At 38.6% G+C, this 20,007-nt stretch overlaps 1 protein-coding gene across 1 annotated transcript in view; it reads left to right on the forward strand.

The window, feature by feature from the left end:
• NDC1 (NDC1 transmembrane nucleoporin) overlaps positions 1-16,134 on the forward strand; it is a 47,195-nt gene extending 31,061 nt beyond the window's left edge. The window contains exons 16-18 of the mRNA XM_047084612.1: positions 636-736; positions 10,582-10,742; positions 13,558-16,134. Of these exons, the coding sequence (XP_046940568.1) occupies positions 636-736; positions 10,582-10,742; positions 13,558-13,621 (326 nt within the window). The 3' untranslated portion in view covers positions 13,622-16,134. The remainder of the gene's footprint in view (positions 1-635; positions 737-10,581; positions 10,743-13,557) is intronic.
• The last annotated feature ends 3,873 nt before the right edge of the window (positions 16,135-20,007 follow it).

Raw genomic sequence — 20,007 nt, forward strand, 5'->3', positions numbered from 1 at the left:
GTTTTTTTGTTTTTATCTCCTAGATACTGCCTTCTCAATGCTTAAATAATACTTCCTCAGAGAGCCCTTTCCTGAGCACCCTAATGAAAGTGCCCTCGGGGCGCCTGGGTGGCTCAGTCGGTTAGGCATCCGACTTCGGCTCAGGTCATGATCTCATGGTTCATGGGTTCAAGCCTTGCGTCGGGCTCTGTGCTGACAGCTCGGAGCCTGGAGCCTGCTTCGGATTCTGTGTCTCCCTCTCTCTCTGTCCCCTCCCCCGCTCACATTCTCTCTCTCTCTCTCTCTCTCTCAAATAAACATTAAAAAAAATTAAAAAAAAAAAAAAAAAAGAAAGTGCCCTCAGTAGCGGTCACTCTTTTCCTCTTTTCCTTTATCCTGCTTTGGTTTTCTTTCTACCAGTCATCACTACCAGACACAATATCATTTAAAAACTTTTCTTCCTACTAGAATGTAGAGACTCCTCTTTTTCAGGACTGGTGTAGTGAGGACCTTTTCAGTGCATGTTCCAATCTTTTGTGCATTTTTCTAGCGTAATACCCTCCTCCTCTATTTCAAGTTCTTAGGATATTAATCCCTTCTCGATAGATGTATCGTCAGTAGATTTGCCTAATTTTTTTTTCTCTTTTCTTCTTGAGGTCTGTCTCACTTAGTAGCAGCATCATTCACCGAAGATAGATTTGGAGTTGTCCAGACTACACTACCAGCTATTCTTAACACTTTGTTGACGCTGCAAGAGGTAGGCAGTGTGTGGGTTGCGGGGAGGTAGACGGTCATGTTTTTCCCTGCCTCCCAGGTTTTTCAGTTTGTTTCTCACGTATCACATTTATTGAGTAACAAAACATATGTTGGAAGTTAAAATGTGGTACTGTTCTCACCCATGGGAAATTCTAATCTAAGAGAGACCAGGAAGAGAAACTTCTAATTCGTTTGTAAATAATAATTTTATAGAAACAGAAAAAGGAAGTCACTAAACTTCTGGTATTAATCAGATTACTTAGAGTATTAGAATTCTGTTCAGTGATATAAATTTGGATCCTTACACATCTTGTAGCTACTAAAAATAACCTGTAGTTAAATTATCCTTGCAGATAAATGTTACCTATTGGCCAGATCCCTTGCTGCCAGGCTGGGTGAACAGTTTCAAAGTAGTAGGACTTTTTAGTCCTAGACTTAAAGACAGAAAGATAAAACATGCTTCTTGCTTCTGAATAGGCTGCCTTTCCTCATTTCATGTTGGGTGGTGTGTTTTACGCTGTCTTGGCATTGTCATTGTACGCCAGGTGACAGATGCAAACACTGAGTGCCAAAAGCATTTCCAGGTGGGAGCTGGGTTGTGCAGTAGGTGTTCCGGAGGAGTGGTGTTGAAGTAGGCTCAAAGAACGATTGGTGCATCTGTGCAAGAACATCTTGGGAGGGAATGTAAAATACGAGAAGAAAACATGCTTTGCCGTTCTTTTCTTCCACTCTCAATTTATTTTGCCTGTTACAAAGTCTTAGGCATCAGAGCCAATGATTCTTTTTTTTTTTCCTTTGAGTTCTTTTTGTGCCCACTTTCTCACGAATGTGTTTTGAGACGTGTGTACATGTGTATAGTTTTATTATTTGTGCTCTTTTCCCAGATACCTTTCTCTAAAGAAATCATTTCCTAGTATTTCCCCACAACTTCTAGTATTTGGCTTGCCTGACAACACAGTAGGATACCCAGGATTTGGGCGTGTATTTTTTTTTTTTTTAATGTTTATTTTTGACAGAGAGAGAGAGAGACACAGCATGAGCAGGGGAGGGGCAGAGAGAGAGGGAGACACTAGAATCCCAAGCAGGTTCCAGGCTCTGAGCTGTCAGCACAGAGCCCGACATGGGGCTCGAACTCACAAACCACGAGATCATGACCTGAGCTGAAGTCAGATGCTCAACTGACTGAGCCGCCCAGGCACCCCCTTTTTTTTTAAATTAAAAAAAAATTTTTTTTTAATGCTTTTTTTTTTTTTTTTTAATGTGGGCGTATCTTTTTTTTTTTTTAATTTTTTTTTCAATGTTTTTATTTATTTTTGGGACAGAGAGAGACAAAGCATGAACGGGGGAGGTGCAGAGAGAGAGGGAGACACAGAATCGGAAACAGGCTCCAGGCTCCGAGCCATCAGTCCCGAGCCTGACGCGGGGCTCGAACTCATGGACCGGGAGATCGTGACCTGGCTGAAGTCGGACGCTTAACCGACTGCGCCACCCAGGCGCCCCTTGTGGGCGTATCTTTAACACACATAGCATTGTTTGTTTTTTATCACTCGGTGTAGTTTACAATAAAATAACAATAACAGTACAGTGCTTTGTAGTCTACAGAGCGATTACTTACCATGTTTTGTTTTGTTTCATTTAGGAAGACTTAGTTTTAAATTCTCTAACTACCAAACTTCTGGGGTTGTTAAAGTATATTTTTTATTTAAAATAGTTATTATTCAAGTATAATTACCATACAGTGTTATTAGTTTAAGGTGTACAACATAATGATTCAGCAGTTCTGTCTGTTGCTTAGTGCTCATGCGGTAAGTGTACTTTTAACCCCCCTCACCTATTTCACCCTTCCCCCCACCCATCTCCCCTTTGGTAACCACCAATTTGTTCACTACAGTTAAGAGTCTGGGTGTTTTTGTTTGTTTGTCTCTTTTTTCTTTGTTTGTTTCTTACACCTAACCTTACACCCATCAGAATGGCTAATATAAAAAAAACACCAAGAAGTAAGTGTTGGTGCAGATGTGGAGAAAAGGAACCCTCCCTCATGCATTATTGGTGGGAATGCAAACTGCTACAAACTGCGGAAGACAGTATGGAGGTTCCTCAAAAAATTAAAAATAGAACTACCCTATGATCTAATAATTCCACTACCAGGTGTTTACTCACAGAAAATGAAAACAGTAACTTGGAAAGATACATGCACCCCTGTGCTTATTGCAGCATTACTTACAACAGCCAAGATAATGGAAGCAACCCAAGTGTGTCCATCCATAGATTAATGGATAAAGAAGATGTGCGGGGGGGACACACACACAATGAAATATTACTCAGCCATAAAGAAGAATGAGATCTTGCTATTTGCAACAACATGGATAGATCCAGAGGGTATTATGCTAAGTGAAATAAGTCGATTAGGGGCACCTGGGTGGCTTAGTCAGTTGAGCGTCCGACTCTTGATTTCAGCTCAGGTTATGATTCCAGGGTGGTGGGACTGAGCCCCACATCGGGCTCTATGCTGAGTGTGGTACCTGCTTGGGATTCTCTCTCCCTCTGTCTCTGCTCCTCTCCCCAGCTCACTCACACTCTCTCTCTCTTAAAAAGTAAGAAAAGAGAAATAAGTTAGAAAAAGACAAATACCATACAATTTCACTCTTACCATTATTATTATTATTATTATTTTTATTTTTATATTTTTTGGTCCTCATAACTATCTTGTGAAGGAAGTAGGATGGAGGTATTTTAGGCCTATTTTAGAGATGAGGGAGGCTAGCTTCAGGTCTCGCTCACAAGTCTCAGGTGGCAGAGCTGGAACTTGAACCTGAGCTGTTTGCAGGGCATTAGCACTGTAGAACTGTGGGTTTGAAGGCTCAGAGACACTTGACCAATATTCTTTTATAAGTCGCAGTTCATTTTTTGTTCCTCTAGAATCCTCTGCTGCTCTACCTAACGTTTGTGTGGTATTCCAAAGAAATGATTTTTCTCTAAAATTTTAACAACTAAGGTTAGAATAAGGGCTGTTGTACATGACTGTATCTGTCTCAAAAAGGCTACTATCTTTTGGTATGACTTAAGATTATGCTCAGTAAATGGTCAAGTCAGATTTGAAAACCAGGCTTTCGGACTCCTAGTCCTTTGCCTCTGTGAGGGCTTGGAGGGTTATGCATCTCCTAACCTTTCCTGAGATAGAATGGCAGTATGTTAGATGGACCAAAGTGCGAGATCTAGAATCAATCCCACTTGTGTCTGAGTCCTAGCTCCTACTACTTCCTAGCTCCTACTACTTCCTACTACTTCCTAGCTGTGCAACCTTAGAAATACATTTACCATATTTCATTGAGTCTAAGATATCATTAATTAGAAGATACATCTCCATTTCAGGAATTTTAAAATGGCGGGGCGGGGGAGTGCATTGTATAACCAGTGAAAATAGTAATCTCTAAACATCAGTTTCTGTATCTGGAAAATGGAGATAGTAATAGTAGTACTTACCTCATGGGGATGTGAACGGTGAATGAGATCAGTACTCAGGATGCCTGTCCCATATTAAGTACCCAACAAATGTAAGCTTTTATTACTTAGTTATTATTTCCATGTTGTATGACAGAATTCTTACAGTGTACAGGAGAAAACATCTTTCAAGATTAAAAAAAAGTATTGCTATCACTACTGTAAGCAAGCAGTCTAAGAGACATAGTGTCAGACAGATGCCCAGTTCAAGTCCAGGCTCTTGTACTTTCTGAATGATCAAGGGTAATTTATTAAACATCTGTCAGGTTAGAGTCTTCATCTTTAAAACAGAAATAGTACCTTGCAGGGTTATTATGAGGGTTTGAGATAAAATCTGTATACAGAGTCTAGAGTGGTGTCCTAAGTTATCAATTGCCTGACAATAATCAAACAGTTACCATGTGCTAAGATACAGAATAGAGAAAGACAGACATGGTTCCAGCCCTCTAGTTTACAGAGTATAAAACAGATAATCTATGAATAATTAACTACAATTGTAATAAGTGCCACAATGTACAGAAATGTAGAATGATCAGAGAACATAAAACAGGTATGCAATAAATAACAATTAAATGAACATTAAATGAAATGCTTGTGATGTCAGCATGGTGTCTTTGTTAGCAAATTATTTTAATATTTAAATGAGGTAACATATATAAAGCAGTTAAACTCCGTGCCTGGCGCACAATAACTGCCATCAGTAAATTTAGCTATCGGCATCATCTAAGAGTATCATTTTGTAGCTGTGGTTTTTGCCAGGGGCAGTTTTGTTTCCCAGGAAACTTTGGGCAATGTCTGGAGACATTTTGATTGTCACAGATAGAGGGGAATGCTACTGGCATCCTTTGTGGAGGCCAGGGATGCTGCTAAACAGCCCATAATGTGCAAAGCGGCCCCCACAACTGAGTATTACCCAGTCCAAGATGTCAGTAGTGCTGAGGTTGAGAAACTCTGCTCTGTAGTCATGATTACATTTAACAGAGTCTGGTGTTCTCCTTGCCATTTGTTTGGGACTCTGGCTTTCGTGGAATAAACCTCTATTTTAACTAGGTTATGAGTAAGATCCTTGAGACGAGGCGCTTTCAAAGCTCTGCACGGTGGACAATTTGTTAATGACACTGACAGATAAATAGTCACAGGAGAGCAACGAGCTCTTTATTCGGCTTTTGTGCATATACAGTGCATATAAATATAAATGGGCCAAAAGTGCCTATTTTCATAGTATAGCCCTTTTTCAGGCTTCTATAAGGGCTAACGTAAGGCCTTTTGGGGATTTTTCATTTTTACTGAAGAGTATATTGTTTAGTGGTGTACTCTACTCACTGTTTACCCTTTTCGTTGTTTGGGATAATTCTTAACTGGATATTTGAGATCCCAGTTGTGTAATCTCAATCTTCAGGCCAGAAACCATGTGTAGTGCATAAAATGAGTGCTCAGTAGATACTTGTTTAACCTCACAGCTGATTAAGTACTTCGGTTCTAACTATGGCATACATCACTAAATACTATAAACTGGTGTTTCCTAGATTGAAGTTATTCATGTGCTACTTCCATAGTTTTTGCTGTCATTGTTTATTACCACATGTTATTGCCATAATTTTAGTCCTATTTGCCACCTGAACTATTATTTACTTATTTAGTATTTTAAGTCGTTCATTATAAGCTTAATTAATTCATTAATTTGGATTTTATTTTTAAGTGATTTCTATACCTAACGTGGGGCTTGAACTCACAACCCTGAGATCAAGAGTCTCATGCTCTCCCAACTGAGTCAGCCAGGTACCCCTAACTTAAATTTATTTAAAAGGAAATTTTGTATCACTTTTGTAAAAGGAAAACTAGCTTGAATTGCTACAAATAGAACATAGGTGCACAGTTCCTTATCTCAAACCTTAGGATATATTTCAAAATTCAGATTTTTTTGGATCTTAAAAATATAACATTGTATATATATCCTAGATTACAAAATACTCCTATTGGAATCTGAGGCAGAATCCCCTTAATCAGATACATTAATACTTTTCTGCAGTGAAATATCTGGGTCTTCATATTAAGTAAATAAAGACTGTAAATAGCCTGTGTCAGCTCAGGTCAGGTTTTACTGCCAGATGAAGTCAGGTCAGCTTTTGCCACCAACAGTTAGAAAAGTTTTTGTTTTCAGGGCTTTTTGGATTTCAGTATTAAGGGTAAGACAGTCAAAGTGAGAAAAGATAATAATTGAAAGCTCTAGCTGTAGATACTGTTGTTTGCTGAAGTCCCTGAACCTGAAACCTATTTATCCTTTGTCATAGAAAGAGATTAATGAGGATTCAAGATGTGTTAGGGACAAATTAGCTCCAAACCTAGACTTTCCTCCCTTTGTTAACCCTTATCTCATTAGGGTCTGTCGTTCCTTATTTTTTAAGAGCTGATATTTTATGACTTTTATTCTTAGAGGTCTTTCAGAGAACAGATAAAAAACAATTTAACAAAATTCATTCTTTTGCATTTACCCTTCAGACCCTTTTAAAATCTAAGATGCGGGTGCTTGGGTGGCTCAGTCGGTTAAGTGTTCGACTTCAGCTCAGGTCATGATCTTGCAGTTTGTGGGTTCAAGCCCTACATAGGGCTGTGTGCTGACAGCTCAGAGCCTGGAGCCTGCTTCTGATTCTGTGTCTCCCTGTCTCTCTGCTTCTCCCCCACTTGTGTGCGTGCGTGCTCTCTCTCTCTCTCTCTCTCTCTCTCTCTCTCTGCCTTTCAGAAAAAGTAAGTAAACATTAAAAAAAAATCAGCAGTCTAAAGAAAAGTAAGCTAACCATTTAAAATAAATAAGTAAATAAATAAAATCCAAGATGTATTTTGGAATCTTAGTGATTTGATGTTTCCGGTATCTTGAAATGTAAAGATTTCAAGATTTGCTGTTTGAGCATCCTAGGAATTATTTCATCATTACTCATTATTTATTCCCAATTGTGCTAAAAAAGCCCAATAAGAAACAGGAGAATGATGGAATCACATAGTATTCCATCATCTTTCAAGAAAAGTATATAAGCAATATGGACATACGTTTTTATAGTCTTTTTTTTTTAAAACTTTCATTGAATATAGTTGCTAATTCAGAATTAAAAAATTTTTTTACTCACATTGGCAATTGGAAGAAAATTGCCAGTATGTGCAATATTATTTAGATAAATCAGAAGATGAATGCAAATAGCACTCTAGACCAGCTTTGTCAGATAGAAATATAATGCAATATATTATCTTACATTTTCTAATAGTTACATTAAAAAAATACAGGTGAGGTTAATTTTAAGGATATATTTTATTTAACTCAGTTTATCTAAAATGTGATTTTATTATGTAATCAATACAAAATTATTAAGGAGATATTTTATACGTATTTATTTTTTATTTTAGAGAGAGCATTTGCGGGTCAGGGAAAGGGGCGGAGTTCAGCAGGCTCCACACTCAGTATAGAGCCTGACGTTTGGCTTGAGCCTATGACCCTGGGATCATGACCTGAGCCGAAATCAAGAGTTTGGTCGCTCAACTGACTGAGCCACCCAGGAACCCTTAGATATTTTATATATTTTTTAACACTAAGTCCTCAAAATCTGATGTGTACTTTTCACTTAGGCAAATCTCAGTTCAAACCTGCCACATTTCCATGTATCTTAGTGGTTACTGTATTGGATCGCACAGCTCTAGATTTTTTAAAAAATTTTTTTTTTTCAACGTTTATTATTTATTTTTGGGACAGAGAGAGACAGAGCATGAATGGGCGAGGGGCAGAGAGAGAGGGAGACACAGAATCGGAAACAGGCTCCAGGCTCTGAGCCATCAGCCCAGAGCCCGACGCGGGGCTCGAACTCACAGACCGCGAGATCGTGACCTGGCTGAAGTCGGACGCTTAACCGACTGTGCCACCCAGGCGCCCCAAGATTTTAATGAGGATCATAGAGAGAAATTTTAAACCGTAAATCTTCAGATGATAATATTCTAGATATATTTTTTCAAACTCAAGAATTGATGACAGAATGATGTATTTTTAAGGAAAAAGGAAATATATGTGATATTCTCATTCAGTAAGTCATTCAAGAGGAAGGACTTTGTCCCAAAATATTTTATAATAAGAACCTGTGGATCATCCCATTTTGTTGAGAGTATATGTGACAGTATTCTTTCATTTCCTGCGATATTTTACACCAAAATTTACTTTATATGGCTTATAAGTGGATAAATGCTGAAGGGATACAAAGGTGTATACAGAGGTGATTGGAAAGAAATAGATGATGTTGAAATGAAAAAACTCACTAGATTCGTCATTTGAATTTTTCTTTATAAACCTAAGAATGAAAATATTTTACCATTATTGTGCAAGGAAAATGGATAAACTCTCTTCAACAAAATTATGAGCTGTCAAAAATTTTTAAAAATAATTGCATTTTGATGGTATCATTCTTCTGTAGATTTTTTGTAAGGTGACTTTAAATTATAAAAAGGGACCATTGGACCCAGGTGGTAAATGATGATAGCTATTTTTCCTGGTCTAATGAGGGTTAATCAAAGTTTGCAAGAAAATTGAAAAGGAAGTAACTTTTCCATTATGATTCGGTGTTATCTAATGTTGCTTAAGTACGTCACTGAATACCACCTCCCATTCTGCCTAAAATTATTTCAGGTATGTCCTGGTCTCAGGAAACACTCTTATAAGTTACTGTTGAAAGAATAAATGATTGGACTTGAACTTGTCATGGCAGACCAAACACACACACTAAATCTTGTTCCTTCCCCCACACTCTGCTAAACCACAGTAAAAGGACTTTTAAAAAGACATAAATCCACAAACAGGAGAGGAGACAACAGCAACAGAGCCTTCAAAGCTGGAGAGGAGATGGTTGAGATAACTAACTTGGCAGACCCCAGAAGCAAATCGGAAGTTGGTAATGAGACAGGCCCCCAGTACCTCTGGAACTAAGGATGAAGGGATAGGGACCAAAATAAGAACGATGGCTGAGAGCTGTTCGAAAATTAGATCTGTAGATTCTCTGCTGCTGGTGCCCCGCCTCCAGCAGCTGAGGTTTGTCCTTTAGAGAGGGTAGAGCACTGGGCTCTCTGGGCTGGCAGAGTTGTGAGTGGACACGACAGACACCCTTGTGGCTTCTGTATTAAATAGATAGGGGTATACTCCCCTGAATACAGGCCCACCAGACAGAGTACTGGAAAACTCTTCTCTGGGAACTCTGACTAATCCAAGAAGAAAAACAAAGTTACTGAGTTGGGCAACCCTAAAAAATCCATGCAGGTCACCTCTTGTGAAGCCTGTTGTCAGTAATCTCTATGTATTCAGTGCTTTTGGTCAGCTTTTTAGGAGGTCCCTCTCGCATTCATGAGCCAGGGATCACTAGATTTCCGAGCACAGTCTCTAATGCAGAAAATAGAGACCAAAGAAACAAAGATGGGGAAAGTAGCTTGGAAGAAACTATAAAACCAAAAACCAAAACCACAACAATCATCAAAATCCCCAGAAATAGGAGAGGATATTGCATCCTTGAAACAAAAATAGGATGCTAAAATAAAAGGGATCACTCAGATGATATAAAAGAGCTCTTGAAATTAAAAACATCATGGCAGAAATCATTTTAACTGTATTTAGTTCTTTTGGTGGTTCTTTCCATAACTATGAACAATAATCTTAAAGTGTTATTTCTTGTCACTATAGTATTATCTTTCTGTAATAGTTTAATACACTTATACTTCTGTATCTTTAGTTCTTCCTTTTCTTAATGTGGTTATATCATTTAAAAATTATATTATTTACCTTTGGCCTTCAAAAAATACACTTAAATCTATATTACTTTTTCTATCAAGTATAAATAAAGTCACTTTCATTTATGGATTCTCTCTCTCTCTACCTATTCTTGCTCATAGATGTTTTATCATCTAGAAAGGAAGATAAGCTAGCTTATAGTAAATAACTTTATTTATGTAAAGCATAAAGTTTTGGTCTTTTTTTTTTTTCTGAGATTTATAATAAAAGTACTCTTAGCTGTCACACACCATAAGCAAAGTAGGATATCTGTATTTCACTTCCCAGCTTTGCATTTTCAAGACCGTTGCAGAATGGCTCCTCTTGAGACGACAGGTCTGAACTTTTCTCTGCTAACTGCTGTAGTGGCTAAACATCCACTGCATTGTCTTTCAAACTTTTGACTGTGATCCAAAATAAATGTTTTCTAGAATGCCTGTATGATGTGTGTATCTCTCTCTCTTAATTTATTTGAAATAAAATCTCCTTGATTCTTTGGACTAATATGGCTTTATTGATATTCTGAGCTAATGTGCCTTCTTTCTTTCTTGATCTAGGCAGTTGACAAGTACTTCAAGCTTCCTCATGCTTCCAGTAAACCACCTCGGATTTCAGGAAGCCTTGTGGACACTTCTTATAAAACATTAAGATTTGCATTTAGAGCATCATTAAAAACTGCCATCTATCGAATAACTACTACATTTGGTGAACATCTGAAGTAAGTTTACCTGTTCTAACCCATGATGATAATCTACTTTCAGGAGTTCCCATGAGGAACAGGTATGAGAATTATAAAGGCTCACATGTCCAACATGTGACTTTCATGATTCCTACTGGGAATTAACAGCTTTGATATCGACATTATATTTTAAAATTGGGCCTATCATATAAGCTTTGGGGCCTTCTTTCAAACAGACAAAAAAGGATAGAAAGTTATAAAAGCAGCACACATCCTTATGAGATAAAAAGCAAAAAATTGAGTACCTTTCCAGAAAAGCATATTAAAAATAATTCTGATATTACATCTTAGTCAGCTAAGACTTTAGGTGAGCAGAGTTTTCCATAAATGAGTCCTTGGTGCTTTGTGAATCATGCTAGAAAAACAATGACAGATCATGACACCTTTGGAAACAGAACCAGAAAGAAAACCACAAATGCCAAGCCTGTTTATATTTAGTTTCATTGATGTTTACTGCTTTCTTCTCATGAAATAATCCAGCTCGGCAGGATAAGGGATGCTAGTTTATTAACTAAACTGTGTTTATCACAATTATAAATGAACTTTAGAAGGCACAAAAGATTGCTTTTTCTGTATGCGGTCAATGAGTAGTTTAGAACTTCTGCATGCTGCCTACTTTTAGAAAGAGTAGTATATTTCCTTTTACTTCCACAATGCACAGCAGTAATAGCAGGTTTTTATGGGACACTTGGCTCTGTGGCAATGTAAAGAGCACTAGATAATCCTCTCTCTTTTCAGAGGCTTATTCACTTGTTTAAAAACAAAAAAAAAACAATTTATGGAGTGTCTTCTACCTCTGTGCTCTCCAATATGATAACTCCATATTACTGTTCAAATTTAAATTAACTAAAAATTCAGTTTGTCAGTCAAACTGGCCACATTTTAAGTCCCCAGTAACTACATGTGGCTAGTGGCTACTGTATTGGACATCTTAGGTCTAAAACATTTGTTGGGGCGCCTGGGTGGCTCAGTCGGTTAAGCGTCGACTTCAGCTCAGGTCACGATCTCGCGGTCCGTGAGTTCGAGCCCCGCATCGGGCTCTGGGCTGATGGCTCAGAGCCTGGAGCCTGCTTCCAATTCTGTGTCTCCCTCTCTCTCTGCCCCTCCCCCGTTCATGCTCTGTCTCTCTCTGTCCCGAAAATAAATAAACGTTAAAAAAAAAAAAACCATTTATGTCATTGCAGAAAGTTTATCAAGACAGCACTGTTCTAGACAATACACTTAGCACTTTAAATACATTTTTTCATTTCCTTCTCTTAAAGCATCTATGAGGTATAGAGGTTATCATAACTGTACAGATATGGAAACTGAGGCTCAAGGAGATTAAGGACTTGCCTAATAGCACAGTCTAGTTGGGTTTAGAACATGAATCTGAAATCTGGTCTTACTTACTCTTAAAATCCCACCATTTCTCCCTATATTATAGACTGCCTCTGAGATATAAACCACCATGGAAGATGCTTGATGAATGTGGAGCATGAAATATGTATATGATGATAGAGCAAAAGCAGGGAGAAAGGGGGAAATAGAGAGTTTTAGATAAGAATGGGGGATGCATGACTGATAAATTATGACACTGAAATTCTGCCTTAGTTTCTTTTCTCTGAGAAGAGCCATCTTTTATATATGATGAGGTCAGTAGACTGTTGTATGTCCAGGACAGAATGGTATGGTGGGGAAAAAAGATTTGGAGTTAAAACATTTGGATTTATGTCTGGTTACATCATTGACTATCTGTGGTTGCAGTCAAGTTACCTAATGATTTAACTTGCCCACGATTATGTAGAACCAGAATTCAGACTCCAGTCTCTCTGACCTAGTGTTCTATTTAATGGTGTCTATAATCTTAACCAGTAGGCTGAGTTGTCTCCCCTAATCTGTGACCTTTGTGATACTGTTTACCCTCCTGTGAAATGGGTATGTTATCTGGCCTCACTAGCACCCGGAGGGAGTCCACACAGTAAAGTACTTGAAATGGTTCAGTTAGAGGCAGCTGGTTTCAGCAAGCAGAGATGCGTATTTATAAGGCGATTTGGGATGATTTGAAGCAGAATTATTGTAAGAAGACTTTTTTGGCACTTTTAAAAGTGGTAACTTTTATAACCTGGATTTTTTAAATCATTTAATAATACCATCTTCAACTAGAAGACCAGAATCTTTATTCATTTTTTACCCAAAAATTTGAAAAGAAGTTTTATACTAATTACAGAATATATTTACTCCGCTTTTATCAAGGTAATGTATTTTTGTGGGAGGCAAGGGTAGGGAGAGAACTCTATTTCCCCATCCAAGACATAACTTATGTTCAAAGGGAAAACTAAATCTAAACCACCAAGCTGTTACCTTTGAAAACGATTAGTGGAGTCTATTGTGTTTTAACCAAACATTTTAGTTTAAAGGATTTTATATTAAAGGCAATTCAAATACTCCACAACTCAAAGATAATGTTGGAATCTGGTTTAAATAAAATAATAAAATCCAGAAAATCTACTGCAAGGCCTGGAACTCTGCACAGCAGGTTCCACAGCAGAGCAGGTTAAAATCGATGCTTTCACTTGTCAGTCTTAATTTGCTTTGGTCTCTTAGAAGGTAGAAGCATGCTGTTACTGAATGCAAGCCCTCCTACTCATTAGATTAAGGAGGGTTTTCATCCAGCTTTCTCAGAAGTACTAAATAAGTGAAGATTTCTATTCATTTTTAATTGTTTTGAAAAATATTGACTCTGTGCTCTGTGGTTCACTTAATATGCTTAATGTAAAATAAAGCTTATGCTTTGAATTTATGTTTCATTTAGTGCTGTGCAAGCATCTGCAGAACATCAGAAAAGACTTCAACAGTTCTTGGAGTTCAAAGAATAGCTCAGTAATATAAACTGTGTTCATTACACTGCTGATACAGCTACAGATGGGACAGTAAATGTTCAGCATTCTTGGATCAGAAGAAAATGGACTAATTAGATGCTTCCTTTGTCGTGGTGGTTGCTTTGAAAACTATACTTTAATGGGAGAAATCATGGAAAGAAATTCTCAACAGAATAACCGAAAACTGCCTTTTCTGTACCGATGGCTTTTTGTGTGTGTGGTATAATAAAATCTTTATTCAATTTTACAGAAGCCTCTCTGGCAGTAGAAATGTCTTTAGCTTCTATAGCTTAATAATAATAACTGGAAAATGTTTAGAATTTACTTTTGAGCTGAGTAGAACCAGTTCAGAAGGTAAAATAGATTGACTTGATTCGGTCTTCCTGATTGCTGTGAGTTTAACTCTCTGTGCACTAGAAATATGTAAACTTTTTAAGAGTGGTTTCTGCTTACTGAAGGATGAAATGGTAATAGTGGAGAAAAATTCACAGAAAAATTATTGTTTAAAGGACATATTTTGTTAATCTGGTAGGTTGTGTTTTTCTTTCCAGGGACAAATTAAATTTGCATGATTGTCCAAAAAAAAAGGTCTCAATTTACAGATGCTAACTCTCTATAAAGGAATGTGGAAAAATTCAGTTCTTAAGTTACAAGATCAAACATTCATATTTGATTTTTGAAAGACGATTGACTGACAACTATGAATTTGTTTTGTATCATGCTAGTAAACAATAAGTGTATGGGTATTTTCCCCAACTAGTTTTGCTTTCTTTTTCTGGAACAAAACATTAAGCGATTGCAGAGCTTTTTAAGTGAGAGAAGAAGTTTTGCAACAAAAACCAGGAAACTTTCCCTTTCCCCCCGCCCCCCCCCCCCCTTCATCTTCATTAGATCAAATTATTTGGTGAAGCTCGTTTGGCCTTACAGAGGGAGCAGCCTTTGCTGTGTTAACTGGCTAATAAAAATATATTAGGAAAATCTTTACAACCAGAAACAACTTAGTCATCAAATAGCAAGTGAAACCAAAATGTCAGAGGGCTTACTGTACTTGGGAGTATGTTGTATGCCCCCAAAATGAGCAAAGTAATTTTACAATTTATTAGATCAGCTTCTTTGGAGATGGAAGATTGGAAATCCCACTGGTAGTATTCACTGGACTAGCGTTAGACTGAAATGCTCCCTTGTAATTCTTTCCCTATTATCTTTTCCTTCCACCCTTTCCCAGTTTTTTCTTTAAAGTCAGCACAGTATTGTATATGAATCTTTAATGTGGTATGTATGTCTGCCATTTGTCTGATTACTTGATGTATTATATCTTTATTCCTTTTATTTGTTGCCCCATCAACCAGCGCATGCCAAATTATAAATGAATCCTGCTGGCCTTTTGAGCGTCTTTAGGAGACAGTTCCCCAGTTGTCAAGTGTTTGGAGTATTTAGGCTAATTGCCATTGCTTTATTTTTTCTCATCTGAAGTGGAGTGATCTCTTTTTTGAATATGAAAATTGAATTTCGAATGTGGTAATTCCTTGGAGATGGCCAGAAGAGTGTGGCGAGGTTGACTGAAGACTGTTGAATTCCATGTTTTGGAGCCGTTGAGCTTTTTCTGTTGCACTGTCTGTGCTGTCTCTGGCTGAGGCATTTTGGGAGAAAAGGACTCTTAATCTTCTGCTTCCCTTAAAGAATTGTGGCACTTCACCCACTGGATCCTGGAGATTGACGAAGAGATGGTTCCTGTAAGCTTTCAGTGACTTGGGTAAAGTATCTGGCCAGGCTTAGTTTTTTGCCATTTCTCATGCTTTGGGAAAAGGTACATGTGATGAGCAATGTGAAAATTTGAGAGGTGTTCATCCCTATTTTCTCTCAAGGGAATGTGCTGTGTACAAAATACAGGTCACATAATGTCCGCCTGGTGGAGATTTGGAAACTCCGCCCAAATGTGGATTGTATTTAGTAGATAGGAGAGGTAGTTCCTTTTCCCCATTATGTGTTGATAACCTACACACCATCCGCTGAGGTAGGGTATTGCTCGGCCACCTGTTATTAAAGGGAGCTCCCTCTCCTGTGTACAAGGAGGAGGGTCTTAGAAAGGCTAAGAGGAGGGAAGCATTTCCTTTGATGAAGTCCTATCCTGCCTGTGAGCCCACAGGTGCTCTATGACATTGGCCTGAAAATTAGAGAGTGTTCTTTAAAAGTGTTTCTCTGTCAGTACAAAACATCGTTCTTTTCAGCACTTGCAATGTTTGCTTCACCTTATGGGGGGTATAAATTCAGGTAGCTTCTTTCCTGGGGAACCGGGAAACTGTCCTAGAATGAACCGTGTATATACCCTTGAGTAGATGTGTGTAAGCAACAATTTGTTACTTTGCTGGATTGTTCCTTGATAGTTGGTTTGTGTATCTTCCTGTAAATGTGGTAATCTATTTTATCCTTTTGTATATCACTGATACTGAATTGGGTAGAAAAATAAATCGACAGTTTTGCTAAATCGGACTGTTAAAATATGTGTATCCTTAAGGTCATTTATTTAATATCTGGTGTGTGTGTGTGTTCTTTTAGCCCTTTCAATCAAGCCTCAGTTGCGTACAAAACTTGAAAAGGTTTAACTTCTTGATAAATTAGCTATTGCCCCTAACTGAACTAATTTGGTGGATCTCTGTGTTCAACGATAACCAAGGAACCTGAATTCTGAAGGTCTCTTTCTTCCTTGTCTTGGCTGCCTTTCTTCCAGAACTAAGCAAAGGATGTAGGTGCTGAAAGCCATCTCTTAATAGAATTTTCTTTTCTTGCCAGTATACTGTTTCTGAATGGCTCATATTCCCCAGGCTCATGGTTATGTCTGTCAACTTTACTTAAATTAGTCTCAGTCTGAACGTCACCTCGAGGTTGTTGAGGCACTACACTAAGGCCCTCAACGCCCTCTTATGCTCTCCCAACCGATAGTTCTCTTTCTTTAAAACCAAATAGCTTAAAACAAAGATGGCTTTAATTCCTCAGTTAATAATCCAGCTGTTATTTGCAAGCTGCTGACCACCGTTTTAAAATAGACAAAATTGTTCTTGTTTTAAGGGGTATAAGACAAGGTAGGACAAGCACATAGGCCTGTAGTTCTCAGTCATGGTCCTAAGCAACCTTGGCAGTTGCTGTACTGATGTGCAGGTTGATCCAGAGCTAGCTAATCATTCAAAAACATTCACTGAATGTCTGTTACAGTCCAGCTATTGGAAACAAATTGAACTGTGAACAAGACAGTTCTTGCTTGCCCTTGAGAAGTTTATAATCTAATGCAGTGGCATTTGAAACTTGGAATCAGAAACATGAGCCTCTCAGAGAGTGCTTATTAGAGGTGTACAGTCCAGGCTCCACTTTGGTACAGATGATGCCTGTGCGCTGGTTCCCAAGAGATGTAGTTTGTAACAAATTCTAAGCAGTGGTCTGAGAATCACACTGTGAGAAGGGTTTATTTTAGATCAGGAGTTCTCAAACTTAGCATACGTCGGAATCCCTTGGAAAGCTTGTTAAAACAGATGGCTAGGCCCCACCTCCAGAGTTTCTGATTCAGTAAGTTTGGGGTGGGGCCCAAGAGTTTGTATTTCTGGCAAGGGTCAGGTGGTGCCGATGCTGCTAGTTAGGAGACCTCACTTTGAGAACCATGGCCCTAGTGGATGGTCTTCTATGTGGTGCTCTCAGATGAGTGTCTGAAGCATGTGAACCATCATTTGCTATAAGGCATACTTCTGATGCACTTATTGGAAAGCGTGAAGAATATGGTTAGACCCCAAAGGCTGAGAAATAGGTGTTCATATACTTACTTTGAAATTGCAGCAAGTGATAGAACATGAACTGCCCTTCCATGTCATTATATACTCATGTTCATGTTCCCTTTGCCTGGGTTTGTGTCTTGGCATACTTCCTGGTCTTCAGGATGAACTTAGCCTTTCTACATACTCCCAGATAGAATTCAATGTGTTTTTTTCAACGTGTTGTCATTCCCTCTTTGTACTTATCACATTGATTTGTAATTTAACTGATTATAATATGTATCTCCTTTTAGACTATGAGCTCTCTCTCTTTCCAGGATTCCAGTTACACTTTCTTAATATACCATATGTGTCTTAACTTGTCTTCTCTATTTTAATATTTTTGACTTTCTATGCTTTATTTTGGATAGTTTCTTCTGACCTATCATTTTCTTCCAGTAAGTCTAATCAGCGGTTAAATTGATCTGTGAACCCATGGAGACTATGTGCTCCACTAACCATGGTTTCCCAATAAATAAGTGAAAGTTAGTAGTCCTTTCTATGGTTACTTTAGTTTTCATCTTTAGCAGAGCTTTGTCTACAAAGTCTGAAATCTAGAGCGTTTTTTTGTTGGTAAGTTTTGTGACAAAATTTATTTGGCAGCAAAACCTGACCTGATGTGAGGCTCTTTGTAGACTTAATTTATTCCACATAGTGAGACTATGCTTACGTTTGCTGTAGTATGTTTGCTTATGAGGTGCTGTCCCAGACCCCATGAGAGTGTTATGTAATACACATCGTGATTACCTAACACCTGAAAAACTGTATTCTGAAACATCTGGCCTTGGGCATTTAAGACAAGGTGTTGTAGCATTTTTGTAAAATGCTGTTAATTCTTCCATTCACTCATCCAGCATTCACTCACTGCCTATGTATACCAGACCCTGTGATAGGCTCTGATCGTACAAGGTCATAGACCTTGTCCTCAAAGGGTTCTCCACCCTGTGTGAGAGAAGTAAATGGAGGCAACGCATGTTCCCACAGAACCTTTCCCTATTTATTTACAAAATTGACGTGTCCTGGGGCGCCCGGGCGGCTCAGTCAGTTAAGCCTCCAACTTCAGCTCATGTCATGATCTCATGGCTCATGAGTTTGAGCCCCTCATTGGGCCCTGTGCTGTCAGTGCAGAGCCTGCTTCAGATCTTCTGTCTCCCTCTCTCTCTGCCCTTCCCCTGCTCATGCTCTTTCAGAAATAAACATTAAAAACAAAAGACAAAAGAAGTCAAAATTGATCTGTCTTGCTGTTGCTGTTTGCTGATTGAACATCTGTTCTGGCCCTAGCCTACTCCAAGCAATAGCTGTTGCTTGCATTTGTGCCCACTTCCTTTACGGACCCTTTCAGCACTAAATGCAGCATCTCCTTAGGTGTCCTGGTGCTAGCTTGCTTTGTCACTTGTATTATTTTGCAGGAGCTGTGTGACTCTGCCTTGCTCTCAACTTCTCATGTTCTCTCTGCACACATGTCTTATCAGATTCTGTTGAGTGTGCCTTGCAAGTGATCCTGGTGGTAAAGCAGTCCTGGAAGATCTATGGGATGTTCCCTGGCAGGCAAACATTAAAAGGTGACCTCTAAATCACAGACCTTTACCTTGACAGTCTTTTAAAGATACGTGGACTCTTTTTCTTTTTTTCAATATTTATTTTTGAGAAAGACAGAGCATGAGCGGGGGAGGGGCAGAGAGCGAGGGAGACACAGAATCCGAAGCAGGCTCCAGGCTCTGAGCTGTCAGCACAAAGCCTGACGCGGGGCTCAAACCCACAAACTGCGTTTATGACATGAACCAAAGTCAGACGCTTAGCTGAGCCACCTAGGTGCCCCCAAATTTAAACTATTTTAAGAACTTATTTGTTTTAGAAGATAGAGAGCAAGCAGGGGAGGGGCAGAGAGAGAGGGAGAGAGAGAGAGCCCCAAGCTGGCTCCATGCTGACAGCACAGAGCCCAACGCAGGGCTTGATCCCACAACTGCGAGATCATGACCTGAGCTGAGATCAAGAGCTGGTCGCTTAACAGACTGAGCCACCCAGGTATCCCCGGAAATAAAAATTTCAACTATACTGACATCCCACTACTCACCCATCAGAAGGGCTTAAAAAAAAAAAAAAAAAAAGAAGACAATGACAGGTGTTGATGAGGATGTGGAGCAACTAAAACTCCCATAGACTTGCTGGAAGGAGTGAACAAATGGGCAGTAACTACTAAAGCTAAGCATATGCCTACCCCAGAATCTACCAGTTCCACTAATTGGTATTAGTGCATATCCCAAGATATGTAAGAGAGATTAGTGCATCTCCCCCTCCAAAATTCATTTACTAAGGATGCTTGTAGGAGTCTTAGGATTTTTCACAGTAGCCCCAGATCGGAGACAACTCAAATGTCCATCACTACAGTAGAATGGATAAAATGTGCTGTACTTTCACAATACAATTTTACAGAGCAATCAAAAGAATGAACTACTGCTGTGTTAAACAATGTGAGTGAAGTTCATAGACATAATATTAAGCAAAAGAAGCCAGACAGAAAGGAATATATACTGTGATTATATTTATATACATTTCAAGCACAGCGCCCTATGTTTTCACCCTATG

This window comes from Lynx rufus, unplaced genomic scaffold, assembly GCF_022079265.1.
Source record: "Lynx rufus isolate CCGP_SWC_20201006 ecotype Redwood Valley unplaced genomic scaffold, mLynRuf1.p SCAF_2, whole genome shotgun sequence".
NCBI lineage: Eukaryota > Metazoa > Chordata > Mammalia > Carnivora > Felidae > Lynx > Lynx rufus.